The sequence below is a fragment of the Fusarium sambucinum genome, chromosome II (genome assembly GCF_050947815.1).
Source record: "Fusarium sambucinum isolate potato_lamoka chromosome II, whole genome shotgun sequence".
NCBI classification, from domain to species: Eukaryota; Fungi; Ascomycota; class Sordariomycetes; order Hypocreales; family Nectriaceae; genus Fusarium; species Fusarium sambucinum.
In genome coordinates this window covers 985,048-1,013,047 of record NC_139293.1, presented here as the reverse complement: position 1 = coordinate 1,013,047, position 28,000 = coordinate 985,048, and the positions used below count along the sequence as shown (strand labels likewise).

Here is a 28,000-nt window from a genome sequence, read left to right as displayed (position 1 = left end):
TCAACACCGCAATCATGTTGCCATTTCACTACTTCATCTTCACCCTCATCACCATCTTGTGCTTCACAAGTACAAGTGTTTGTCTACCTACACAGACACTGGAAGCTCAACCTGCATCAACACTATCGCATTCTCTACCAGACACAACGAACATGCCTGATTCTCTAGAGGAAAGACAAGAGAGAAACAACGCCAACCCGTCCGTCTTTAACCCTCCCGTCACTGCAGCGCCTGACCAGGCGGAGAAGTTGGCGAGTATGGGTTGGAGACAGACGACTTACTACGAGTGCAAGACTAGAGACGGAAAGGAGCGCTGCGGGTGGCATATCCCTGTATACAAGGCCGCTGCTGAAGGTCGAAGAGGGGAGATTGTGGGGTGGAAGGTTGTCGTTGGGATTGCTTTAGGACTGGCTATGCTGTTGTATGGAGGATGGTGGTGAGTTAGACACCAAGATTAGATGCATCGGGCGGAGTTTGGAGTTTAGTTTTTGGGATAGATTCGTCTTGATACCCTGTTTGTGCTGCTGGGCGGCATTCTGAATTGATTAGAAGCATTTTCTGTGTTTCCCCATACTGCTGTAGTCATGAGTCATACATTATCATCATCACCTTCAAGCTTCATGAGACACGAAAAAGATTGAAACCCGCGTGAAAACCAGAGACGTTGCTATTTTTGTTTTTGGTCCGAAACCCGAAAAACACCATTGATTTCATGCTAGTGTATTGAGCAAGGAAGGCGAAAGCGTAACCTTCAATCCTCCTCGTCGAGTCCAGATAACCCCCGCGTCCGCCAGCAAGTCCCTGTACCCTATGCCAAAGCTGACGCCAACGACGAGGATGGACCGTAAATGTGACCACCGAATGCAAGCAGCCACAGGCATAACTGTGACCGCCTCTCCCTAACCAGCCCGAGGATATACACAAGCCATTTAGACATGAATCGTTTATTTCTCCTTCTTCGCCTTGGCACCCTTGACCTTTGCCGTACCTCGGAGGGTCTTTTGTCGGTTCTTGCGCTGCTTGCCTATTGTCGAATGTCAGCCAGAGTACTACTAGACCTTGTTTTTGTCGATTATACGCACGCTGCTGTCGGGAAGCACGCTCGGCCTTGGTGGCGAGGCCAACGCGCACCAATCGGTACTGAGGCTCGAACTTCTTCATGGCCTCGGGGGAGTCATAGACGAGAGCGAAGCCGGTGGTCTTGCCACCACCGAACTGGGTTCGGAGACCGAAGACGGAGATCTGGTCCTTCTGGGCCTTGTAGAGAGAACCGAGCTTCTCACGGAGCTCCTCCTTGGAGATGTTGGCACGGTTGGGGTGGAGGATGTCACTGTAAAAACGCATCACATCGGTCAGCCCAAGTTAAATATTAAAAAACATGACAAGTTCCCCTGTGTTGCGTTTCTCTTCCCCACCATCATTGATGCTTTGCTCGCGTTGTGTCCCATTTGCTGAACGGTGGTTTGTTGGTTTCGATATTGCAAATCGTTGCGTAGCGTATAAATCGAAATAGTTCGAGCGGGAGAAGACGGGGAAAAGCATCGATGATGGGGCGATGAGAAACAGAACAACAGCAGAAGACGGTTCTTGTCATCAAATTGCAATTCAGAGGGTTGTCACTCACACGACCATCTGCTTACGGCCCAGCAGAGGGTTGCGGATGAACTTGCGAGTTCGGAGGGTGACGGGAGAGTCGTTGTCCGCCATTTTTGCCGATTGTCGTGATGGTCTCTGGGTGTGTTGACGGTGGAGAGACTGGGCGTTGCGTTCGTTGATGAAGTTGTCACACTGGGAAGGGTCGCAAAATTCGCTTTGTCGCTTAATTTGGTCCAACCCTAAGAAAATGCTTGTGCGTAGAGATGCCTGAGATCTGAGGCCAAGCGCATCAGGGTTTCAAAGTCACGTGAAAAAAGGCAAATCTTCGGTTGGAGATGACTGGAAATAGGATCGGATATTGGTAAACACTCTTCAGCCTCTGTTCCAAGGTTTGCCAAGTTTAAACTCCAGTCTTTTGGTGGAGATGTTCGTCAGGCCACTGTTATTACCCAATGGAGCTTTTGCTTTGCTTGCAATGGGTTCCAGGATGGTCCGATCACACTCAGTATAATACTGGAAATCTTCAGAAAAGAGTAATAATATAAACAAGCAGTTCCCTCTATCGAAATGTGCAAAATGTCGTCTACAAATACACAACAAGTTGACCGGTTCTGTCATCAATATCTACAACTGCAACCTGATTTGGACTTCCCAGAGTCTGCGCTCTTAAAGACTTCTCATGTTCAAAATGAGTTTTACGAGAGATTATTTGCAGATGGTGCTGTTCGATATGGTCCCCCTCCACGTTTCCAGCTACGAGTGCTGAAAGAGCTCATGTCGCGAATTGAAGCTAGCATCGATGACTGGGAAGAGTATGTAAGTCATCGTCCCTAATAATACGTCATGCAAACATATCTCATGACAGTTACTGACAATGAAAAGGGAGTTTCTGATGACTTAATGTCTGTCCTCTCATTGTTTCTCGCAAACCCATTACCTTCAGAAGCAACCTCTGCTCAGCAAAAGGCCTACGTCACTTACCATCTCTCTGAGCTTTGCCAAGAGAGCCATCGTGATCAAACTTCCCGTCCCCCTCACATTACCCTTCTTGAGAATCACTCTCTCATTTCGGGATCAGGGACGACTGGTCTGCGTACATGGGAGGCTGCCATCCATCTGGGATCTTATCTCTGCCAGAACAGACACATTGTCAAGGACAAACGAGTCTTAGAGCTGGGGGCCGGTACAGGCTACCTTTCCATTCTCTGCGCAAACTATCTCGATTCTCAACATGTCATCGCATCAGATGGCTCCGACGATGTGATCAACAATCTCCCCGATAACCTCTTCCTCAACGACCTTCAGGATTCCACACTCGTCACACCAATGGATGTCAAATGGGGTCACGCACTCATGGGCACCGAGGAAGAGAAATGGAATGGTGGCCGTCCTATTGATGTCGTGCTTGGCGCCGATATTACTTACGACAAGGGCGTGATAGCAGCCCTGATCGGAACTTTGATCGAGATATTCGAGCTTCACCCGCACGTGGAGGTGTTCATCTCGGCGACTCAGCGCAACGAAAAAACCTTTCAGGCATTCCTTGACCAGTGCCAAGCCAACGGGCTTTCCGTAGAGGTTCTACAATTCGCAATTCCCAAGCGACAAGACCAACAGGGCCCATTCTACCATGACAATGTCGCTATCCACATTTGCAAGGTTTCCAAAGCCTAACCAGACTCCTGGACCGCACAACTGTACGCCATACTTGTTTCATACCAGTGCAGAGCGGAAGGCAAGGATAGTGGATGTGGGTTCAAGGGATATATCTCCTCTGCATTCCAGTCGAAAAGGTTGGCGTCAACCGGCCAGGAAGCCCATTGTCGCACCATTAATCGCCTATACAGAATGCGGCCGGTTGAAGCATCGGGAAATCCGAAAGAGCAGCACAAAAACATTCTTGACCTGAATTCTTCACTAGAAGATACACATCACGGCTACCCGGAAAGCTGGTTGTGAATCGTCATGCCACCAGACTGACAATCGACTCGGGTATGCGGTTGTGGCCCCGCACTTTGTGGCTGCTGTTAGCTGGTTTCGTTTCTAAAGCTTCCCGATTCGACGTATCAGAGGCTTGACAGCTCGGAAGCAACGGACAAGCAACTGTACAGTCACGACGATGTGATTTAAGCATGTTTGTGAGAGTCACGCCATCTACTGTCAGCCATGACGATATCTCGAGACCCTGGTTTACTTCATGGGCCCATCATTAGGTGATCTGATACATGCAGCATCATGAACTTGTTCCAGGAACCATGTGAGACCAATCGTACAGCGTGGTTACCCGGCACTTTTGACATCAACTCTACCGCCATCCAAGGGACAGAAAACACCACTATGCAACCTAGACTTTCCCAGGGGACCGCCGAGACCCAAAAGGCGAAGAACGACGGGCAGGGCTCAGCCTCTCAAGACCCCTGGAGGCAATTGGGTTTGCGTTGCGGGGAAGAGCGAAGAGGGGGTTGGCTGCAGAGGCACGATCTAGAAGTTGTCAAGCTGACGATCTGGGCTGATGATTGGTCTTTTCCCCGCTTGATGGCAACATGTACGTATTCCCAGGGCGTTTCGCACAATGCGATATCCCCCTTGTGTTGGATCAGATGAGGGTGCGGCTAGGTAGGTATGTAGACTTTGAACTCAAGCCAAGAACGTGGCACCCTTGGAACGGGCAGGCAGAGATAGCCACAGGGTCAGTGGCCGCGCTTGAATGAAGCTATAGTTCAGTAACGATTTGGTGTTGCGGGCTGGAATGCGAGTTCAGGAACAACGCTATATAGAACGCCGATAGTTGAATTGTTGCGCCGTCTTCATGTTCGTCTTGTTAGCGGGGAGTAGTGTTGGAAGACTGTGTCAATTTTGAGGCCATATCAAATAATTGAAGGAAACAAACTTTACACTGTGTTTCCTTGAAGTAGTTGAGTAACCGTTGGAGCTTTTGACCAGCGAGGTCGGTTTTGGTGTTGATGACGAAGGATGAAAGATGGAGTAGATGGATGAGTTGTCTCGTAAAAAAAAGTAGGCTGACACGCAACCTCCCAAAACAAGAATACAACGTCGATGAAGTGGCGCCGTAGCACAAGACAGAAAGCTTCATCTACACCAGCGTCACTTGACCCTTCTGCCGAAACATTAATAAAGTATCAGTTGCGTAATGAGTGAAGGAAGCTTTTCCTTGGCCCAGCTCTTGAATGATAATGACATGTTCCGTCGATTTACCCTAGACAACCTCTACCACGGGTAACGAATAGAAATGAAGAATTCATTCAACAACGTTTCTGCTATATATGCAAAGCCGATCAGATCAGACATACTTCCGCGGGGAGGGGAAAGGAAGCTTGGATCCTTTTTTTTATTTTTGTTTCCGGTTCAACTGCATAAGGATCAACAACGCCAGCCACGCCAGCATTGAAGATCACTAGAAAGCTTAAGCTTGGGAGGGAGGTTACCAAGAGCCTCATCATCAAAGAAACAAGAACATTCTGTTTGTTGGGGATATATTACGATTCATTCGTAAGTCCCGTTGTTTTTTCGTCAATGATGTGATGTTACTGTTGGAATCATGATATGTCCCTTTTCCCACCAACCGTCTCGGCCCTTCGGCTATGCAAGCAAGTCGATCACGAAGAGAAAGTAAAAGTAAAAGGGAAACACCCCTGAAAATCAACTGACATGTTGTAACACTGATGTTTTTGGCGTAAACAAAGGCAGAGAGAAGTATAAATTCTTGAATTCTACAATATTCTGTGTGTGCTTTGGTCTCTATCCATGTCATGTGAAATAAAGGTAAAGCTCCCTTGCTTATTTCGGGAGCGTTTTGTAGATGGACCAGGGCTTAAGTTATCCTGATCCTTGTAAAATTCAATTTACTCTCTTCATTCCGGGGGTCTCTCCCAACTGTGTGTTATCATTAACCCAACAGGGGTGTGAAGGAGAGAGACAAACAAAGAGTCCACTATATGGGCACTTTTTCCAAGGACGGGGAATTGCATTACGCGTGTACATATGTTACAGCTTCATTATTTCTCCGTAGCTATGTATGTTTATGGTAACTACAGCTACAGGTCACAATCAATAACCTGGTTTGGTAGCTATCGCAAGTTCAATCAGCCCATGAATAGGTTGTGCTCGTTATCAAGAAACTTACCCGCCTGTAACCGTATCTGCTTCTGGAAGAGGAGGGGTTGCAGCCCGGGAAACAGAGAATGGAATTGGTTCGTGATTATTTATCAATAGCGCTTTTCTTTCTCTTGGACACCTTATCACCCCAGCTCAGCGGCACAGTGCAGTAGTAGTAGTGACGAGAGTAACAGCCCTGTACCAATTATACCCAGTATCCTTTAAAAGTGTGTGCGGATAAGCAACTCCTCACCCACATTATCGTTGCCGGGTTTTTCCCCAAACTACTGCTTGCTACCCTTTGCATCTATGGAGTATCATGCAATTCTTGTTTTTTCACCGGCTGCAGATATATCCTGCACGTGGGGTCAGGCGGTGACCCCAGCTTCATCAAGGTCTTTTGCAGTTTGTCTTGAGAGGAGACGCCAGTAGATAGGGCCCTGGTTGGGGTCTAGTTTAGAATGCCAGTGCATAATGGCCAACTGACAAAAGAGGCGGCCTCAACACCAATCGCTACAGCACGATTCGTCGATACTCAAGAACTACTTGATCTGAGTGGTTATATTGACGACAATAACTCACCGCCAAGAATCAATATTCGTGTGTGCGTTGGTAAGCGACGTATCGTGTATGCTTCATGATATCTCTCAATTCTCTTTTTTTTTTTCGCTCAACCTCGGGGCCGGGGAAGGCATCGTGAAGCCCGGGGGGTTTCCACTTGGTATGGAGTTTTCTACCTAGTTGCAACAAGCTATTCAAGGAAGCTTGCAAGGTCTACGAAATCGAACTCCAAATCGGGTTTTTGTGAATGAGACATATAAAAATTTTCATGTCTCTGATGAAAAGCACTATACTTTAAGTGCGAATATGTTGTCTGATTACTTTGTACTGGAACATGGGTTAGCTGCTACTCGTCGAATCTGGGTTCAACTTGAACAGGGTACTCATGACTTAAAGGAATGTCTTGTCATTGCTGTCGACGATGGCGTGCGGAACGAACCACACAACGTTATTCTTACTTATTTAATTTTTGGAGAGTTGCCGTCTCAGTGTCTGTGGAGGAGGTCGAACAACTCAGCAGCAGCAAAGTAACCCAACCCAGTTGTAATTGAATGAACCCTGTGAGAACCTGTATCGATCCGAACGCACTGTGCTGATGGCCCCCAAAAGAAGCCAAGTCTAAAAAAAGGGCTGCACTACGCAGATTTCACACCCTATCCCGTCACATCGCCCGCAGTTATCCACCATCAAAGCTTGTGCCCAGACCAAGACTCTCTGTCTCTCAAGCCAGGATCTTGTTAGGGTCTGTTCTTTCTAGTGTTCCAATAGAAGGCTCGCTTCAGTCAAGCCTCCCCTCTGGTGGCTTGAGCTAACTTTACAGATGGCAAACAAGGCACGAACTGGAACATGTTGGTCTTGACTGAAGAGGGAAAGCAAAAGAGTGAGAGTAAGAGCCAAGGAAAACCATTAGAGAGAAAAGTACAGGGGTTGGCTCTAGGGGGGGAAGCAAAGGTAAAACTTGTACCGGTCTACTTCCACATGTGGCTTGTTCCTGGTGCTGACTCGCTGCCAGAGACCTGGAGATTCCCCTTCATTTCCCATTTCCTTGCTACCTGGATCTCGTACTTGGTACTAGCATTATATTGCTCCAATCTTGGGTGGGAAATTCAATCCAATCTGTTATTCCGCTGACCCCTCCCGTACATCCTAGCCTAGCTTGCGTCTTGTCTATTCTGGTTGGGAGTGATCCATATCTTTATTAATGAAGCACCCCATCCACCCCCCGAATGGCATGGCACTAACTCGATCATCATAACTACGGTATTTCTTATCTACCATCGACGAGCGCTTGTTCGTATATAACTATAACATACCACGCACCCCCGTAGACCATCTTCCCCATACTCAGTCACTCATCCTTCTTCACTACCATATATCCATCTCTTGCTGTTTCAATTCGGACTACATATAGTTGGACCTTGCAGATACCTATCTTATCCTGTCTCATCTATCATCCATACCACCCACACGTCTCCAATACCAGCTCCAGATTGGCCCTGTTCAGCTTTGAGCAACCACGACGTACCATCCGACGATCGACATACAGTACCTACATTTTAGATATTGCAGCTGCATTTCGATACACAAGGAATTGAGAATAATAGTCACAAGAACTATTTCTTAAAAACCGGTCAACCCGACTTCAACTCTGCCTGGCTCGCGACAGCATTGTAAATCGCGACTCCTCATCTCCCTTGGAATCTTTCCACATACCACATAATCGCTTCGATGGTCTCGTCATTAGACGTGAGACCCCATTTCTTCTCCGGGCACAACCGATCAACATCAGTATCATCCACAGATATCTCTCTATCCACATCACCTTCATATTCATCAAAGATGGCATCCGTCGGCGCGCAAACGTACACTATGGCTCTCCAGAAGTACATGCTTCTTACAGAGCAACACCAAGATCTTTGCGATCGCCTCGACCAGATCCGTCCCGAATTCGGCACATCAAGCCGCTCTCAATTCTCATCACCATCTGTCTCACCAACCCGATCATCTTCATCATCATCTCTCTCACTACCACCATCGCCGAAGCGCCACTCCCGAAGTGGACGTCACCACTCGCGCTCCCACGCTCGCTGCAGCGGCTGGGAAAACCACAATGAACTCACAACAATCCCCGACGAGGAGACAATTTACGAAATCTCAGCAGAAGAGCAACGCCTTTCTGAAGTCAACGAAAGCATCAAGCGTACATTGACAGAGCTCCTCAACTGTAGCAGTGTTCGCGCCGACCGTGCATTCAGAACATGGGTACAGACTCGGCTCATGGAAACAGAAAAGGAACTTCGCAGTGGCCGAAGGCGCAGAAGCTCAGGCAACGAGTAAGACATGCGTATAATAATTAATTTTTCGCTGTCTTTTACTCGCTGCCATTATTATCATCAATCCTTTATGGATACACACACAATATGCAAATCGTCGTGTTGAGAATGATGGCGGCGGTGGCAAAGCATGCGCCTCCACACACAACAAAACTTGGCATTAATTCTAATTATTCTCTTGGGAAAGGTTTTTGCTTTGGCTGCATTGGCGAAGGCGTTTCTGGGAGGATCAATTCGAGCAAAAAATGAAGCTCGGGAGGTTAAAACATTACATGGCTGGCTCAAGGAATCAACAACAGAATTTGGGAACATGTTGGAAAAGCGATTGGAGGTTTATCTTTTTTATTATCATCTTCTTTGTCTTCTTTTTCTTCCTCATACCCACTTACAAACTTCATTTCTTGTCTATTGTTTACATGGTACTTTCCCAACGGGGAAGCCATATCTGCATATCACGGTGTCATTCCGTGGGTTTTTTTTATCTCTTTCATTTACATTTCTTGAGAGCCACGCTGGAATACGAGGCGAGGAATAAGCGCCACAGGTTTATTCCTCTTATCCATCATGATGAAGATCTCCCGAGAGGAGATGTTAGCGACACAGCGTCAAATATGAATACATACAATACATATGCTATCGCAAACACAAACACAAGTTTCTTTTTAATCTTTCAGTGAATTTTATGTCTTAGGTATATAGCTCATCACCTATGGTTACCAAACCAACCTCAAGAATGTAGCGACTCCAATATTAAAGTCCCTTTGTCCAAGTTCCAGCCTCAACTCAAGATGCTTCAATGCATGTCGGCCGGCCCCGCTCCTAAGAGGCAAGCAAAAGATTAGCATAGCCAGACAACACGCGTCGAGCCCACAAATCTTTGAGTTGATGTGACCCCCTGTCTGCATCAAAACCCGTTGGGGGAAATGAAGATCATCTCCTGCACTTGGCTAACCCAGTGGAGGGAACATTTAGCTAAGCGCCCGGGCGCTTGCACACACACAAAAGCATACCAACCCTTGTGGGAATAACGGTCTCTGATAGCGCTAGACTAAGCTCAGAAGGAGAGGGAAGAAATGTCTCTGATATGAACTACCACTACGATTTGACTCTATCGATCACGATCGGGGAGTTTGTTTGTTTCCTTTTGCCACCCACACCGCTGCGAAACGGAGTTTTCATTCGGTTGCTAGCAGGATCGACGTGATTTGCAGAGCTACAAGGTGAAGGTGCTTGAGCGTTTCGGTGAAGTGAGGTCTGTACGTAGTATAGTAACATGACCGTCAGGGACGGTGACGTTAATGGACAGGCAGGTTTTGTGATATCTTACAGCACGGACTGGCTTTTGAGTCGATCTATGCTACAGTATGATGCTGTAGGGTGAGCGACGACGGTTGGTTCTAGTAATTTTCGTATATTGCATCATTTGCGACAGAACTTCTTTGAGCTTTGACTCAATAGTTGAGAAGAAGCTCCGGCTGATGCATCATGAATCGTGTTGTTGTGAACTCATCGCTTTGAAGCGCTATTATGGGGGACTTCATGTCAGTGGATTGCAAGATGCACTAAGCGGTAGTAAAATTGATGCTTAAGCTTATTGTACGAAAATAGTCTATCAGTAGAGAGTTGATCTAAGATATCGCTAAATTTGTTTCTTGTTTCTTGTCTCATTGCGTAGTAAAGTACGCTATCGCAGCCAAGTTTTGTTGGCCTTAGTAGGGCAGTGCACAAAATACATAGTAACCACCACCTTCATTCAGGCTTGACTGTCTTGAGCCAAAGTCAAGTTCTGATATCCGGCAAGCCTACCCTAGCGCTTCCGGGAATGGCCTCTTACATCCGTACTGCGTAGTATGCCGGGACGTCACCTTTGATCAACACTAAGAATGGCACGCGACTAACACCGCTGTGATGGGAATGACCTTCAAACACTGTCGATCCGGCGACGGGATGAGCTCCCGAAACGATAACTGAGACCATGTCTGCAGCCTACCGGTGTCTCTCACCTTTGTTTTGGCCAGGAATCTTCCCAGTGTGTGTGATAGGTCATCGGCGATTCATCATGATGCTATCCCCAACTGTTAAGAAAGTCAAACCCCAGAGTATTTATCTGATATGACGTAGCGGGGGGTTGCTGTATATAATTATTCTTCAGGCAAATATTGCTTTGCAGATACCCAGCACATCGAGATCCAGGCCGTTGGGATAATGTTGACATCTTCAAGGATCATTCTTCCAGAAGAGTAAATCTCCAATTAGAGGTCGTAATACGGAAATATCCTTGCTGAGGTCATGTGCTTGGTAGGATATGTGTTGAACACATCCGGACATTTTGCTCCCGCTGATCTTCAAGGTACCATCATACCATCTTGGCTTGTAACTCTTTGTGACTCAAAAGAAGGCATCATGTTTCCACTAAAAAAAGTAACAGGAGGGTAAAAAACTTTTTCTTTAAAACGTAGGAACATCAGGGTCCTGATTAACGTCATTTAAGCGGTTCTGGGTGCCCTTCTGACGTTTGTCGACTCCAGCTGCGGGTCAGTCTGACGTTGAGCAAAACAAGGATTTAAAGCTGGAGTTTCGGTCCACATGATGGAGGAGGCTCTGGAGGCTGAAGATGTCTTTTGCTGATTGGCGATGAGATTTGAGACTGGTTCAGTAACCCTGTGAGAGGCGCACGGTATGGGGATCTAAAGGAAGAACGCTAGGTAAGAATCGATGTACCTGAAGGAGACGGCATCTGTCAAGCGTTTCAGGTTAAGTTGTAAGTTTGTCTAGGTTGATAGTTGTTGAAGCTCTTCACAATGTTGTAAGTTGGTAGGTAACTAGGCGAAGTCTCTTAACGCCAGGCCAGCAGCGTTGGAGTTGTTACAAGCATGCATGAGCAACATATATCCAACATGGGATTTTGAATCACCCGGAACATGAGAATAGAGTGTGATTCAAGATTAATGGCGTTGGCTATCCTCACAGCTGCACTGATGCTCAAGTGGCCTGGTTGATTAAAGCTGTCGTGTGATTATGTAACATGCACCGCCACACGCGCCACACATAATTGCAATTGCAAATGCAACTTCTGGAAAGCTTCGCGACAGTGGCTGATGTTAGTTACCTCATTCCTTCCAATTCTTCAATAACGCGACTTCAAACCTGAAAAGCTCTAGCCAACCTCTTTTATCAGTTTGTTATCTGTCAAATCACTGTCGCATAAAGACCGCGAGTTTATACGCCTGCCATGTCGGTTCTCTTGGAGACCAGCGCTGGTGACATTGTTATCGATCTCTTGGTCGATCATGCGCCAAAGCTATGCGAAAAGTAAGTGATACCATCAATTCCTACGCTACATTTGCTGAATGGCTGAACTAACAGATGAGATAGCTTTCTTAAGCTTTGCAAGATCAAATACTACAACTTCTCCCCAGTTCACTCCGTCCAAAAGAACTTCTCCTTCCAAACCGGCGATCCTCTCGGCCCTCTCTCGAAAGACTCTGACGGCGGTTCTTCAATATGGGGTCACGTATCCGGCGACCCGTCCGAACGAACATTCCCAGCATTCTTTCATCCCAAGTTGAAACACTTGGAGCGAGGAACGGTTAGCATGGCCACAGCGCCTCTCCAGTCCGACCCCGATGTTCGCGTCGCCGGCTCCCAGTTCATCATCACACTAGGCCAGGATACGGACTTTTTAGATGGCAAGGCGGCCATCTTTGGAAAGGTGGTTGAAGGCTTCGAGGCGTTGGATAAAATCAACGAGGCGATCGTGGACGAGAAGGGGCACCCGCTCATCGACCTTCGCATCAAGCATACTGTTATTCTAGACGATCCTTATGCCGACCCGCCTGGCCTAAGAGAGCCCAGCTCGAGCCCTCCTCCTACCGACCAGCAATTGAAGACAGTCCGAATCGCGGATGAGGCAGCACTACACGAAGACGACAATGTTGATGAGGAGGAGTTGGAGAGGAGGCGTCGCAATAGAGAGGCACAGGCCCAAGCTCTTACTCTGGAAATGATGGGAGATTTGCCATTTGCCGAAGTCAAGCCTCCCGAGAATGTCCTGTTCGTCTGCAAATTGAACCCCGTGACGGGAGACGAGGATCTGGAGCTCATTTTTGGCCGTTTTGGCAAGATTTTGAGTTGCGAAGTTATCAGAGATCAAAAGACCGGCGACAGTTTGCAATACGCATTTATCGAATACGAGGACAAGGCATCCTGCGAAGCTGCCTACTTCAAAATGCAGGGTGTTCTAATTGACGATCGGCGCATTCACGTGGACTTTTCTCAGAGTGTCAGCAAACTGAGTGATGTTTGGCGAAAGGATACCAACAGCAAACGCAGAACAACTGCTGGCCGAGGCGGTTGGGGAGGTGTTGACGAGCTTGAGAAGCGTCGCCAGTACCGCGACGAGGGAGAAAGGGTTACAGGCGGTAACTACAGAATGGTCTACGGAGAGGAGGAAATGAAGGGCAAAGTGGATAAAAGTGGCCCCAAACAAGAAAAGGACGACATTCCTCCACCAAGACCTCAAGGCAATGGAGAACCATCACGACAACGAAGCAGGAGTCGAAGTCCACAACCAAGAGACCGAAGTCGGGATCGTTATCACAAGCCAAGAGACGACCGTCGAGGGGATAGAAGAGACAGGGACCGTCGCGATCAAGATAGAAACCGATACCGGGACCGCGATCATCGAGACCGAGGCAGAGAGAAGGATCGATACGGACGGGATGACTATGACCGTAGGTCCAGAAGATAAGAAATGTGGTGGATTGCGAAACGGAATACAGCAGTGCAACGCCCACAGAAGTGGTACTGCTCAGCGTAAAACCTTTGACGGCAAGCGTTCCGACTTCCTTGAGTCTGAATGCGCCAACTAATTTCATATACACTGCATTGTGTGGCATTACACGAGCATGGAATACCCTGACAACACGAGTCTGACAGTTGCCGCCATCAAGGCGAGAGTCTTTGATGTCTTTGCTTTACTTTGTGAAATGTGATCACCAACTTCTTTTACATCTCACCTCCGGTCCTTCAACGGAACATCTTTAACTCCTACAAGCAACGGGAAACAATGTGGACCGTTGAGCCGAGCCCTCACTGAGCACCATTTGCGCATGAGCGACGTTTCCGGATTATCTGACCGACAAGCACTCATGTTTAGAGGTGAGCGGAGAGGATCTGCCTCCCGCTGTTGAGCGACCACAAGTGTTGTTCTGGATGAGATCTCCAGGTCTACTCCACCTCTTGACTGTCATGGCATCGCTTACCGGCGGTATCCCTACGTTTCCTAATGCTTGAGATGTTGTCATACCTGACAGCTCTCTTTCGAGACGTTCAACAGATCACAGTCCTGGCGGAGGTAATCCACTTTCGTCAACAGGGGCCAGATATTGCAAGTTGGCACGCCACAGCATGTTTGGCTCTACGTCCGAATAATGTATTTTGTGCGAGCTAGTTACCTCTCTGGCTATTCTGATACAGAACACTCTGTAACTGATGTCTATCTATGGATCAAAAATCCGTCATGCTCGGCTATGGTTACTGCTCCTGTTATGTCGCCAGAGACATCGGCGGACACAGCTTCAAGCAAGGCACCTGGGGGGTGAGACCGCCATGTTCTTACCACATCAAAGGCTAATGTACTGCCCCGGACAGGGTGTGTGGCGGTCGAGCTTTGGGTCAATCGACAAGCGTCAAGCCCTAAGCCTTGTTACCTGAGAGCTGTCTTAAACGGCAACGATTCTGTAGATGAGTCTGGGCTGACGGACGCGGCTGTCGACCAGGGTATGTCGATTGGGACCAATACAGCCGTTTCAGATCGCTACTAGGCTCGGCACTGGTATTGATGGACAAGAACTATTGGTCACGCCACACCAGTGTGTGTTCAGATTCTCAATCTCACAAATTACTGGCCTCGAAGACCATGATTGAAATGGAAGCAATTTGTCTCTGGCTCTTGCATCATTGTACCTTTGGTGATACCTGTGTCTGGGACTGACTCGCTACATTCCCAAGGCAGCAAGGAGTTGAGGCTTGCTTGCTCAACCTGAATTCTGTACATGTAGTGACGCCAAAACTATTGCCACAAGCATGGCCACTTTGAGGCTAGAGCCTTCGAGATGTGCAACTGTGAACCTCCGAAGACCCTGTCGAGGATGTTTACTGCATGGCGTAGGCTTGACTGCGATTTCAGTCTCTAACGGGAAGCGACATAGAATCCATCAAGACCGAGTGGCCTTGTGATGTTCCTTCTGTGGATAAGGAATCGGTTTCAGATCCTTCTTTGCATGCGTTTTAACTCCCGGATCTTCAAATCGAGCTCCCCTGCGGATCGTTACAGGCCCGCCATGCTATCACGGGCATAGCGCTCTAGCTGAAGAGCGTTTTGGTCAGCTAGACCTTTGCCCGTGATCTAATGCGTCACAAGAGAGCGAACCCCCTGGACCTACCGACCAATTACGTGTGTGTGTGTGGGAAACACAAACGGGACGCTGCATTCTCACGGGTCACACCCCGAGATGACAGTCCGGTAACAAGCATGTCCATTCGGGATGCACTGAAGAAATCTTCCGCCTGGAGTCTGCGCTTGCTGTACCAGCAAGGACGTCTCTCAACCTGGGGACGGAGTGTTTTCTCACATGCTGTGGGGTAACGGTATGGCACGAGGCAAAACGGAGAGAAAAGAAAAGAAGAGAAGAGAGCCTGCTTGACTAGGCTAGTATTCTCGCTGTATGCATCCGGGGAGAAGATGGAGGTTCAACACGATAGCTGGTTGATTCTGGACGCGAGCAGGTCTGCTATGGAACCAATTGAAACAAGCCCGACTCAAAAGGACGGCTGCTTGGCTCAAATATACAATGAAACATCTCGAAGAATGTCTAAGGTTTATCAGCAAGTCAGATTTCTCGCACAAGACTCGTTCTATCAGTGAACTCAAGGCCGAGCTATTGATAAGTGAGTCCTTTGTCTGGAATTTAAGCAGTCTAATTGCTTGTCAGATACCTGGACAACGCCTTCGGCCAAAATATGTTCTAGAAGAGAATTATAGGTGCCCTTTCAGGGGATATCCCTCTAGAGTGTTTGTGCATGCAAGACATACATACGCCACGCGAGCGGGCAAGGAGCGATATCTCCCCAATTGTTAGCGATGTCTTGCATTCAAAGATCGGTTCTCCTGTGGCGTTGCCACCAAATCTTGCTTATCGATGTGCCGGCAGGGATATCTTTTCTTGAACCCAAGTCGATGGAGGTTGCTCCTATCGGCTTTGATGGCTTCTGCGACATGGGACATGGGCCAATATCTTTCTGCAATATTCGCTCTTGGCCGTTTTCAATACGGGCAGCCGGGCTTTAGTCTCGTTCTATATTTACACTTGCACCAATTGCACCGTATAGCCGTGCCCAATATGGAGAGGGCTATCCTCCCTTGCGTCTCGGTTCTGCATATTGAAAGCGCCTCAGCAAACGGCGGCTGAGGCTGTTCTGCAGACTTTAGGAAAAGCTCTGTCGTTCCAGCCTTCTGCACGACTAGGAATAAGCGGTTGCTCTTCCGTTCAAGCTATGACCGTTTTCTATGTGGATTATGTATTGCATATCCTCATCTGAATGGTCCAACTCATTGTGCCTGCATCATGTACAAACAGTCAATCTGCACTTGGAGTGGGTCACCAAGAAAGAAGCAAGCATATTACACGTTCAAGGTCGATCGAAAGAAGCAGAATTCGTTGATCGACTTGGAAAGTATGTCAGTGGCTCAATGACTTGAACATCGCTCAAACGTTGTACATAGCCGGTCAGATTTCATATGCTTCAGCCCCGCCTGCAAGTTTGCAGGGATACTGACATTATTGAGAGCTTGCTCAACTACGTTTTGAAGCAGATGTTTGTCTGCTGACGAAACGTTCATGAGATCGTTATTAATCTAGTTAGGCATTGCCGCTCACACCAACAAGGAAGGGCCTGGTAAGCACGCCACAATCCAGGAACCGGGGATACTGCTTCCATGGAGGTATTGTTAATTATCAACATGGGTTGGAGATCCAAGACATATTCAGACAAGACATGACAAGGGATGAGGCCCAGATCTTCAACCTAAAGACTTTCTGTGTACGGAGCACTAGACCAGCTCTGTCAACACACCCGTTACACAACAAGACACAAGCGACGAATTTACAGCATCTATTGACGAGAGACTTTGCACCATGTCACAGCCGAAGGGAATCCCTGCGCGCCACTACTTTGACGAAGGCTGCATGGCTAGTAAGCCAAGAAGCATCACAATTGGACTTGTTGTTCCATTGCAGGGCCTGGTCTTGCCTATCACGGGCTTGTATCTGATTACGCTCAAGACATATCCGTTTGTTTAATCTGCGGCCCTAGGCGGCCTCGCCTTTGCCTGTTGTTTGAGTGCTTCCTTTTTCCAAGACAGGAACAAGAGCCGGCTGGCAAACAATGAACATGTCAACAATCGGCTCTTGCGATGCCCATGGTTGAGAAGAGGCACAAACTTGTTTGCCGACCGAAGTCTCGCTTCAAGTCTGGGGTGGTATGGCAGAGCGAATGCAACCTCACCTGTATACTTCTAGTGGCCAGGACCATTGGCAAAGAATGTCGTGTCCCAACATCAACCAGCCCAGTCAGTACAGACGTTTCTCGTCGGTGCTCGTTTCGGATTCGAATTGGTCTTGGTTCAACAACTCAATCTGCATATCTGAATACGATCTGAGAAAGCCTCAAACCGATCGACAAGATCTGGGTTTCCTGTTCGGGATTGATACCCGTCGCCGTAGAGGTCATGGTGGAGAGCATGGACACGCCTGCCAATGATGCAGACACCCTGCAATAGCCCGCCCACCCTCGCATAACTGGGGTTTCCCAGCCATACATTGCTGGGGATCATCATGGAGCACCTTGAAAGGCTTTCTGAAAGTTGGCATCTGTTGTACGAGGGGGGTTTATCAACGCTCCAGTGGGACGTGTGTGTTGCAGACATTAGGGCCGTTTATTGGAGGAAGACAAGCTCTGGGCTATGCTTGGGCAAGCAAACAGATACAAGTGGTCATGCCAGGAGCGGTATAAGTCAGTCGTACGGAATATAACAAGATGCCACGGCTGCAGATATTCGGACTCTGGATCTCTTCTTTTTTCTTCTGGTCTTTGTCGATATTTGTTCTGCTTAAGCAACCCACGTCTTGTCACTCTGAAGTTGACAAGAACCGGTAATCATAATCTTTGAACTCAACTATACGACGAATAGACAACAACCACCTCACCATCCATAATCGGATAGATCCTTTCTCTTACCGAGTGTCCCGACGGACGATTGCTTGATATCGGGAACGGCTGTCAAGCCACAGGCTTTGTCCTTGGACGCCAACGGTGGAAGACTTTGTTCAGAGTACTATTCGGGTGATAGACTTTGACTCGACGAAGGAGTTTGTTTGTCTTGATGAGGGAGTTTGATCAGTCCCTCCTTTGAGTCTCTACACAGACTCTTTTCTCTCGCTTTTACTACAAGTCCATATCATGGTATCTCCAAACTGTTACTCGACAGACATCCGCCGGTTGGGAAATAACCGGATGACTGTTTACTCATCCTACCCAGAACGCCGGGTTCCTTCTTATCCCATTCATCCAGACACGCGGACGACTATCATGAGCGACAGGGATGACGATGTGACGCCCCAGCGAAAACGCATCGCGGTGGCAGTAAGTAAAACCTTTTCTAATTATTCTTACCTGGTGTGTGTGGTGTGTGTGAGACTTACATAGTTGTGTAGCGGGCTAACAGCAGATTCAGTGTGGACGCTGTCGAAAAAGGAAGATTCGCTGCAGCGGCGATACAGGTAATGGGGGGCCATGCACCAACTGCAAAAACGCAGGCTACGAACCGTGCCAGTTTCTCAGGGTATGTTTTCCTAAACGAGAGACGTTTAGCTATGGCTTACACTATCGATCAAGGTGGCGTCGCAGGAGACAAGCTTGAAGGGCGAGAGCTTCACATATAGCCTCGAAGCTTCTCGACAGTATCAAGCTCGAGGAAGCTCTGCTCTATCATCTTTACCTTCATCAACTCCATCCTACCCTGATGGACTCCCTACATACACCACTGAGGCATTCGTCTACCGCAACCCTCCCAACTTTACGTATGGCACCAAGTCCTACTGTCCTCTTGCCTGGGGTAATGGATATACGGACGACCATGGCTACAACTATGCCCTGTACCAACCAGCCTACTCCCCAGTGCACGACTCAGACTACGGTATGAGCTATAGGATCGCTTCTGGAACCCCTGGAAAGTCGGCACTTTGCGTGGACACGGAACCCAGCTACACATACAGCGGGGGGAACACCATGACGAATCTGGTACACCGACCAGCTCAAGTAGCGGCCGAGTCGACTGCCTACCAGAACATGGTGCCTGATTCCAAGAACGTGGCTTTCCAGAGTATGGCGTCAGACCCCAAGGGTCTCGCTCTTCAGAACATGGCGGCGGGCGTCAACACAGGCGAGAGGGTACTGCCCGCGCCAGTGGGTCGGTCTTCAATGTCCAGTTCGATAGGGTCGTCGTACAAGAACGATTCGGGCAGCTCCATCTACAGCAGTAGCAGCAGCAAGTCATCGCAAGACTCCACCTCGGAGACGTCGCCTGTGAGTTCTACTTCCGAGACGCCTTCGAGTTACACGAGTTACGAGTCCTCCACCTCGAGCAGCTGCCTGCCCTCGTATACTCCCATCCCTCACTACGGCCGCTCGAGCAGCAACGATCTCTACTCGCATACAGGCTCTTCGGATGCAGCTCTGTTCGCGTCGAGTCAAGGAGGTCCTGAGATGACGTACCGCTACACGGACACGACGGCTGGAGTAACGGTACCGGTGGGTGCTGCTGCTGGTCGTCGTGATCTGCCCCATCTGAACGGCAACGGTCTAGGTACCTTTTCGCTTGGTCATGCTGCGGCATCTTACCTACCTCACCAAGGCACAGCCTACATGTTGCCCGCTGGTGGTGATATTGGAGATGCAGCTGCAGAACATATCCGCAGGAGTGCGGGTGCGGGGTCTCTCTGAGTTTGCTGTCATGATCCCGTACAAGTCTGCATTGCTTGCATGCTTGAGGCGTTACCGTGTGTTGTGCTCGAGTTTTTGGAGATGTCATGCATGAACTATTGGTCTACCCTTACCGGTTGCCACCTTGGCTCGACTCGAGGTTCGGTCAAGGCAATAGAGCTGCACCTCGAGGCACGAAAACGAAGGACATGTCGTGATCAGACCAAGTACCCAACGGATTTAATGGGCTCGCTTATCATCCGCGACAAGAAACGGACGAACTACTCGATCGTCCCGCTTTCGGAATATGGCCCTTGGAACTGCGATGCACCGCATCGACAGCGATGAGATACAGCGTTTGACGGGGAAGCAGGTTGAGCGTTGGTCTTGTATCACGGTGGCTGTCCTATCTCCCGAGTTTGCGTTGCTGTTCTTTTCCCCCTTTCCCTTTTTCTTTTTTCCTATCATTGTCGTTTTTGCATGATTGGTCGTCAAAGTATGCATGCGCCTCTCTACTCTGGCGTCTTATCCTTGGGATTTCTTTTCACCTACAGCACTTTTGTTTCCGGAGTTCTCGGTCGGTACAGGATAAAACATCTACGCTGTAGTCCAAGTGTCTGTCTCTACACACACTTAACCGGGGATGCATGAGTTGCTAGACCTTGGGCGTCTGGGGGGGTGTTTTTGGTCTGTTGGTTTTTGCTTTGGTTCATAAGTCTGTACATGTCTTTATTGGCAGCAACAAAAAATGGTGATTGATGAAAGAGAGGGGATAATTGGGTGATGGGTAATGAATGAACTGGCTGAGATGAGATGGAAAGCCAACGTCGTATCTCACTGAGTTATGACGATGAACTTGTACATGAATTGCACAACTCTGAGTATCATGACTTGAATGTCTCGAGTCTTGCTCTTGAACAATAAACCTACTTTTACTACTCTGTATGATTGACTGAATGAATGATGTGATATGACATGTGATGTTGGTAGTGTTGAGGTCTGGAGATGCACACCAAAAACAGAAACATGTACGGCCAGTCATCTTGTGCAATGCCAACATCGTCGTAGAAGTAAATTGCAAACTCATACATGTAATATAAACCCCTGATATCGTGTAATGAGGCCCATCATCACATGAATGAAAAACAAGCCAGAATAGGAAACTAAAGAGTTTAGTTACAGGGCCCACAGCGGGGTCACCTTTACGAAGGAAGCGGCGCTACTCCGGAGAGCTACAGGGAACATATCAACTGAACTGCACCACGTTTTCACTGATTTGGCGGGGTCTCGTACAATTACAAAGTGTAATGCTCCCCTCCACTTCAGTCGTCATTGCTTCAATCTTTGCGCCGTGTCATCATCTCTCTTCTCTTTGACTGATATCGTATTTCTTTCTTCTCTTTGCAGCTTTATAGACGAGCGCGCATTCAAGCTACAGATATAGATACAACTTCACCCCCGATTACTTCAACATGCAGGTTCCTCTGTTTCGTCTACAATGCGGTGTCAACTCGTACGCCTGGGGCAAAAAGGGCGACGACTCTGCCGCTGCTCGATTCGCTGCTGCTACGCCTTCTGATGATCTCAAGATCGAGTCTGATACTCCATATGCCGAGGTGAGCATATACACCTACATTACATGATGTATCTCGAACTGACATTGCTTCGCTATAGCTGTGGATGGGAACACACCCCTCCAACCCCTCTCGAGACCTCAACACCGGCCGAACCCTCCTAGAACTCTGCGAAGACAACCAGGCGCTTCTATCCCAGACTATTTCTTCACACTACGGCAACAAGCTCCCCTTTCTCTTCAAGGTCCTTTCGATAGCAAAGGCGCTCTCCATTCAGGCCCATCCCAACAAGAAGCTCGCCGAACAGCTCCACGCCCGCGATTCGAAGAACTACCCCGATGACAACCACAAGCCTGAGATGGCAATCGCCATCACACCCTTCGAAGGTCTTTGCGGTTTCCGACCCCTCGCTGAGATTGTGCACTTCCTCGACACTGTACCTGCGCTGCGAGCGCTCGTGGGCGATGATGCTGCAAAGGAGTTTGCGCAGGTCGCCAAGGATGGCGAGGACGGTGTTACAGATGAGAAGAAGAAGTTGTTGAAGAAGGTCTTTGGTGCGCTCATGTCTTCTTCGGCTGAGGATATTGCTGAGCAGATGCCCAAGCTGGCTGAGCAAGCAGAGAAGGAGGGTGCTGATTTCGCTGGTGGTGGTGTCGTTGCTACTTCTGGTGAGAAGCTCGCTGAGCTCGTCAAGCGAACACATGGCGAGTTTGGTGACGATATTGGCTGCTTTGTGCTATTCTTCCTCAACTTTGTCACGCTTGAGCCCGGCGAGGCTTTGTTCCTGGTCGCCGACGACATTCACGCCTACATTTCTGGCGACATCATGGAGTGCATGGCTGCATCCGACAACGTTGTCCGCGCTGGCTTCACACCTAAGTTCAAGGACGTGTCTACGCTTGTCGATATGCTAACCTACAACTTTGCTCCCATCGAGGAACAAAAGATGACACCCACAGACTACCCCTACGCAACACTCAACCGCACAGGCTACAGCTCTGGCTCAGCGGTCCTTCTATACGACCCCCCGATTGAGGAATTCAGTGTCGTGCGTAGCGTTCTCCGCGGTGACGGTGCCAAGGCCACATTTGATCCCCTCGATGGTCCCAGCATTGTCATCTGCACTGGCGGTCGCGGCAAGATTTCTGTTGGACCTACGAGCGCTGAGGTGAAGGAGGGGTATGTCTACTTTGTGGGATCGACTGCTGAGGTTGTGCTCGAGTCTGAGGGTGGCGAGGATGATGAGTTTACGACGTTCAAGGCGTTTTGCGAGATTGATGAATCGGAGAAGCAGAAGCTTTAGAAAAGACTTCGGGACATTGAGATTCATGAATCAGAGAAGCAGAAGCAGAAGCTTCTGGAAAGACTTCGGGACGTTGAGATCGACGAAGCGGAGAAGCTGGAGCTTAAGGAAAAACTTCGAGCTTTCGAGCAAGCAGTTTGGCATTTGTATTGATGAGTTGAACGACGGGCTTGCTTCTAGTCCGATTGATTATAACAGGACAGGCGAAATAGCAGCAATTCTATAGCTGGCGACACATTGTCGAATTTAATAAAAAAAAAACTCATGAATTTAATAGTAACCATTCTACCATTCATGTTTTGTAGGTTTTCGACGAAGCCTAAGCCTTGTCATTATACTTAACACTCACAAGTAAAGGTTGATCTATCTATCTGTACGAATGAAGTTATCTCGCAAACCTTCCAAACAAAAACTCGTATAACCTAGTGAGACCAATAGACAAGGAGCCAACAGGTCAATAGCGTGATAATTGTCTTGGATCGCTTCCCTCAGCTAGACAAGCCCATTGACCCCTCGTAGCTCTCAGGTCTGACCCCAGCTCTTCACCGCCTTGGTTCTGCCGTGTTGTCCTTGGCATTGAATCATCAGCCTCAACTGCTATAGCATGACTCCCTATGCACCATCACGACAGACACGACACTCTTATGATAAGATACCCACTTCCACCAGCAACGTTTAGGTCTTTTGCAGCAAAGTATTCTTCTAGAATGAACTAATACTTTTTCCTATAATACCTTTTATTTTTCCTCTTGTTCTTTCCCATTTGCCGATCACTTCTTGTCTGCGACGCGCCTTCTGTCTTAGTCGCCTTTTCCTTCCCCATACCATCCCGCCTCGGCCTGTGAGCACTCGGGCCTCTCTTAACTCAGGTTAGTCAATTTTTCTTGATGAATTCAATTATCCCCAATATCGCATTGCATCACCCACGCCCGTTTCTTCTTCTTGATCATCAATTTTGTTTTCTTGGCTTGTCATCGAAATGGTTCCTTCCTCGGGTTGATTCTTATCGCAACATTGTGTCTAGGCGGGTTGGTATCGGGGCATGATGGCTAACAGGGAGAAGCCTGCGCGGGACGAACTCAAGAACCTCCAAGAAGACCTCGGCCCTTATTACCAAATCCCTCTCAAACCCCGACGAAGTGGTACTCATTCAAGAGAGAATAGCTTTCAAGAGTCTCTGCGCCAATCCTCAAATACGCCCGAGCCCAAACGTTCGAGCTCAAAGCGACAGGATCCTTCCAGCAGAGATTCGACACCGAACCGACCCTCCAAGTCGAGGACCAAGAACCATAGCAGGGACATTACCTCAGACGTGGGCACGCCCAAGCGGTCGTCCCCAGGCAGAAGTGAAACCAATACCCCGCGCCCAGAGTCGGTGAAGCCGCCGGAGCGCAATAATCGCGACATGTCACAACGAAATCGCAGTGGGCGCGCGTCCAACCGCAACAATGGAAATTCACACGGAGAGGAAGTGCAGATATGGGAGCTATGCAAAAGCCAAATGGGAGAGATTGTCTCGGGAATCAATGCCGAGAATGACAGTCTTACAGAGCTTGTCACCATGGATAAACAAGTCGGCGCCATGGATCTGGAAAAGATTCCTGGAGATTCATTGAAAGAAATGGAGCAACTATGCCGAGCAGGGGTTAAACACTCCGAGGCTAATATGTCATCACTCAAGAATACTATTGAGCAGCTTAAAGTATTGCGCGCTGTGGTGCACGCAAAGGAACAGCAGGATGCTCAAACGGCTGGGCCTGGTAAAAGACAGGCGCGAGATACCACAGCAGCGGCTTCTTCGCTCTACGACTTTGATGGAGCTGGAGACTCGCCTGTCCCCAGTCCCATCGGGGGAAATTCACGGAAGTACGGCGATCGAGCCAGAGAACGTGAACGCGAACGTGAACGCGAACGCGAAAGAGAGCGGGAAAGAGAACGGGATCGCGACCGTGACAGCATGCCACCCAAGGCCGATAGTGTCGAGCCTCAGGGGTCAGTGGGTAGCGGCGTCGGATCCGGGAACAACAAGTCCAAAGTTGTCTTTCAAAAAGGTGACACGGTCGCATTCAAACCGAAGCAAGTGAGCAGTGGCGATTCGGCACCAGACTGGATACTAGGTGAAGTTGCACAGGTGATGGGCGAAGGCAAGAGCCGACGCTACAAGGTCCTTGATATAGAGCCTGAGGATCAGAACAAACAGAAGGAATACCGATCAAGTGCCAGCAGTATGATCCCCATCACGCCTGAAAGTCAGGCATCCACGCTCAAAGATTGGGAGTCGGGCAAAATGGTGCTAGCGCTATACCCAAACACAACGACATTCTACAAAGCCGAGGTTCACAGCATGGACAATGATGGCAAGGTCAACCTCAAGTTTGAAGGGGAAAACGACTCATCAACGCTGCAGCAGGTTGAGAGAAGGTTTGTGATTGAGTACAGGGCATAGAATGCCGGGCGTATGCGGGAATACAAGAAGTCTGTCAGCACGCACATAGGATAGAGTCAGGTAACAAGAAGGCGTTGGCGCGTTATTCTCTGGGGTATAGACTTATCGTCTGTTTAATGATAACGTCGTAGCGGAGGCGATGGTCTCCGAGAAATAGCTCAACTAAAATAGGCTCTATAGAAGCGCCACTATAAACATGACAATGAGCATTGATTATTTCCTTGTTGATATAGGCTGTGATATTGCTTCGGAGGTTAATGTACCCACCCAACGTTTGTGTTTATTATGGCGACTGTATTTTGAGGCCAGGCCATTTAAGAAAGCGGGTCTGGTACCTTGCAGAGCACCTACCGTTATCTCATTTCAGGGACCAGGCAGGGGGTTAAGGGGCCTGATCATTCGTCATAATCCAGTGACAATAGCTACGGAGTGCTGCTGTCAACTGTCCCCGCCCGCCTGGTTGCCCCGTGCTGAGCGCTAGACCTAGAGGGGCTCAGGCCAGGGGAGAGAGCAACGCCCGGAGGGAGAATCACCTTTCGCTTGGTCCGTTTTTCTTTTCCCCTGACGGGGGAAGACGACAAAAAGCTGTACAACATATTGATTTGTTTGATGGATCCTTGAGTTTGCTTTGTTGTAATATCAATATCCAAGCTCTGGTCTATCGACACTACGGTTATTTCCCCAGGCTACAGAGTACTTACTACCTACCTAACGAAACCGCTTAATTTAAACAAAACAAAACAAAACAAAACAATCTCAACCACTACCACGATACGATACGATACGATACGATACGAAAAACCCGCGAACGAGCGATTAGGTGTATGTATGCATCCTCTTTATTGCGACAGACAGAAAAAGGACGGGCGTGGGCAGGAACATCGCAAGTTTTCGCTGTGGCTTGCTCTCGAGAGCCTCCTTTCTTGGGCTGCCATGAAACAACGACCGTTGGACCTGACACGTATCTTGCACCTCTCCAGACCAGACAGCTCTGCTCGATATTACGCTTTTTGCTACCACAAGTAAAAGAAACAAGGCTGACAAATTTGCGCCGTGAATAGATCGAATAGAAAGAAACGACATCATCCCTTGTCGACCCCATATTCTAAACATCACACCACCCCCCGCGAAACACGAGCGCATAAACAAAACCGATACCACACACAAACCGCAACCATGGGCGGTCAATTCTCAAAGATGATGGGCAAGATCTTCGGATCAAAGGAGATGCGCCTTCTCATGCTCGGTCTCGACGCCGCCGGAAAGACAACCATCCTCTACAAGCTCAAGCTCGGCCAGGACGTTACTACTATTCCCACCGTCGGTTTCAACGTCGAGACTGTTACGTACAAGAATGTCAAGTTCAACGTTTGGGATGTCGGTGGTCAGGACAAGATTCGACCTCTGTGGAGGCATTACTTTAGTGGTATGTATTGCGCGACCAGACTTGCGAAAGTGTACTAATGACTGTGTAGGAACGCAGGGTCTTATCTTTGTTATCGATTCTTCCGACAGGAACAGAATGGAGGAGGCTAGACAAGAACTTCACCGCATCATCAACGATCGTGAGATGAAGGATAGTCTACTACTCGTGTTTGCCAACAAGCAAGATTTGGCAGAGGGTAAGATATCTGACCTGTCCCTTCATTACGCAAATACTAATAACTCGCGCAGCCATGAAGCCTCAAGAAGTCACCGAGGCTCTTCAACTCTCCAAGCTCAAGGACAAGGTCTGGTACGTGGTGCCTAGCTGCGCTACCACAGGTGAAGGTCTGTTGGAAGGTCTGGCATGGCTTAGCAACAACGTCAAGGCTCCTCCCACACCGGCCAAGAAGTAGATGGAGAAAGAACATGAACTCGACTTGTGTATTCGGCCTTTTCTGACTATCATATTTTACCCCCGACTCGATCCCGAACTCTTTCTTCCTCGTCCTACGCTGCCAAGCGAGTAGGACAGTTCACATCACCTATCAGAAAGGAAGATCCCCATCTACACAACACCCGCCGAAATTTGCCGAAATACCCGACTGTTATCATATCTTGCTTTAATTTACTGCCGGAAGAAGGGGAAGCCGACCAAAAAAAGGAGATGTGGGGAGGATAAAACAGAAACAATAACAAGATAATGGAGGGGTGGATGTGGGAATGTGTATGTATGGATTGGGGGGACAAGGCAAAGGGAAAGCAGATAGGCAGCGTATCTGAGGCATGTCACTTCTTCTTTTTGTTCGTTTATTTTAATTTTTTTCTTCTTGTATCTTCTGTGGAATTCGCGTTTTATTTACTTTTAACTGTTTGCGCAAAGTCATATCGTTGTTCTCTTTTTTTACTGGTGAGGGATGGTCTTCTCTGGCCTTTTATGTATTCTTCCTAATGATATGGCAGCCTTTTTCTGCCTTGTTGAAACCGGCGGTGATGTTGGAGGTTGGAGGGGAAGAGGAAATGGGACGGTAGGATAGATTCTGTCTAGGGTGGGGGAATGAAATGGAAGATGTTGTAGATGCACTTGTGCGTATTCATTGTTGGACTTGATGACATGTGATGTTGCCGTATGATGAGGTTTTGCTACTACAAGCGTAACGTCGAGTTACGATGTCCGCCTTGGGTTGAAAGAGACATCCAAATGCGAGTTTGCTTGCTTAGTCCCTCCCTGACGAACCAAAGAACATGTCCGCCCCTCTGACGAACGTGGGGTGATGAGCAGACAACTCATAGACAACACAAACCAGGATGCGGATTGATCCACACATGCGCATCGCCAAGATGAGGAACAGTATCAATGCTGTATTCGAGCGCTGGGTATAAGCTATAGCAACTACTCCGTTCATCCACCAGACTAAACACTCCAGAAATCTGACTAGTAATCCTATGCACAAAAAACAACCGCCAAAAACGCCATACCATGTCTATAAACTCCATCTCAAATCTATTGTCCTCTTGAAATGTGCCCACTCAGTTCCCGTAGCCATTCGAACACCACATTGGTAGAATCCGGTATACGAGCAATGAAATATGTTGCCGTACTGAT

General features: G+C 48.4%; 9 protein-coding genes across 9 annotated transcripts; 8 read left to right on the top strand and 1 right to left on the bottom strand.

The window, feature by feature from the left end:
• Nucleotides 1–14: 14 nt before the first annotated feature.
• On the top strand, nt 15–440 carry FSST1_007136 (uncharacterized protein; the record flags this gene model as incomplete). The annotated part of the gene is made up of 1 exon (XM_083236718.1): nt 15–440. One exon carries the CDS (start codon nt 15–17, stop codon nt 438–440), a length of 426 nt encoding a protein of 141 aa, XP_083083097.1.
• A 504-nt stretch (nt 441–944) lies between these two features.
• FSST1_007135 (40S ribosomal protein eS24) lies at nt 945–1,707 on the bottom strand (the record flags this gene model as incomplete). The annotated part of the gene is made up of 3 exons (XM_083236717.1): nt 945–1,024; nt 1,083–1,330; nt 1,625–1,707. 3 exons carry the CDS (start codon nt 1,705–1,707, stop codon nt 945–947), a joined length of 411 nt encoding a protein of 136 aa, XP_083083096.1.
• A 465-nt stretch (nt 1,708–2,172) lies between these two features.
• Nucleotides 2,173–3,270, top strand: FSST1_007134 (protein-lysine N-methyltransferase; the record flags this gene model as incomplete). The annotated part of the gene is made up of 2 exons (XM_083236716.1): nt 2,173–2,412; nt 2,479–3,270. 2 exons carry the CDS (start codon nt 2,173–2,175, stop codon nt 3,268–3,270), a joined length of 1,032 nt encoding a protein of 343 aa, XP_083083095.1.
• Nucleotides 3,271–8,112: 4,842 nt separating this feature from the next.
• FSST1_007133 (uncharacterized protein) lies at nt 8,113–8,610 on the top strand (the record flags this gene model as incomplete). Its single annotated transcript, XM_083236715.1, has 1 exon — nt 8,113–8,610. The coding sequence occupies one exon, from the start codon at nt 8,113–8,115 to the stop codon at nt 8,608–8,610; it is 498 nt and encodes a 165-aa protein (XP_083083094.1).
• Nucleotides 8,611–11,838: 3,228 nt separating this feature from the next.
• FSST1_007132 (PPIL4 family peptidylprolyl isomerase) lies at nt 11,839–13,356 on the top strand (the record flags this gene model as incomplete). The annotated part of the gene is made up of 2 exons (XM_083236713.1): nt 11,839–11,918; nt 11,982–13,356. 2 exons carry the CDS (start codon nt 11,839–11,841, stop codon nt 13,354–13,356), a joined length of 1,455 nt encoding a protein of 484 aa, XP_083083093.1.
• A 4,901-nt stretch (nt 13,357–18,257) lies between these two features.
• Nucleotides 18,258–19,670, top strand: FSST1_007131 (Zn(II)2Cys6 transcription factor domain-containing protein; the record flags this gene model as incomplete). The annotated part of the gene is made up of 3 exons (XM_083236712.1): nt 18,258–18,311; nt 18,403–18,510; nt 18,564–19,670. The coding sequence occupies 3 exons, from the start codon at nt 18,258–18,260 to the stop codon at nt 19,668–19,670; spliced, it is 1,269 nt and encodes a 422-aa protein (XP_083083092.1).
• A 1,451-nt stretch (nt 19,671–21,121) lies between these two features.
• On the top strand, nt 21,122–22,526 carry FSST1_007130 (mannose-6-phosphate isomerase PMI40; the record flags this gene model as incomplete). The annotated part of the gene is made up of 2 exons (XM_083236711.1): nt 21,122–21,265; nt 21,324–22,526. The coding sequence occupies 2 exons, from the start codon at nt 21,122–21,124 to the stop codon at nt 22,524–22,526; spliced, it is 1,347 nt and encodes a 448-aa protein (XP_083083091.1).
• Nucleotides 22,527–23,571: 1,045 nt separating this feature from the next.
• FSST1_007129 (SGF29 tudor-like domain-containing protein) lies at nt 23,572–24,972 on the top strand (the record flags this gene model as incomplete). Its single annotated transcript, XM_083236710.1, has 1 exon — nt 23,572–24,972. One exon carries the CDS (start codon nt 23,572–23,574, stop codon nt 24,970–24,972), a length of 1,401 nt encoding a protein of 466 aa, XP_083083090.1.
• Nucleotides 24,973–26,148: 1,176 nt separating this feature from the next.
• FSST1_007128 (ADP-ribosylation factor family-domain-containing protein) lies at nt 26,149–26,810 on the top strand (the record flags this gene model as incomplete). The annotated part of the gene is made up of 3 exons (XM_083236709.1): nt 26,149–26,398; nt 26,448–26,594; nt 26,647–26,810. 3 exons carry the CDS (start codon nt 26,149–26,151, stop codon nt 26,808–26,810), a joined length of 561 nt encoding a protein of 186 aa, XP_083083089.1.
• Nucleotides 26,811–28,000: the final 1,190 nt, after the last annotated feature.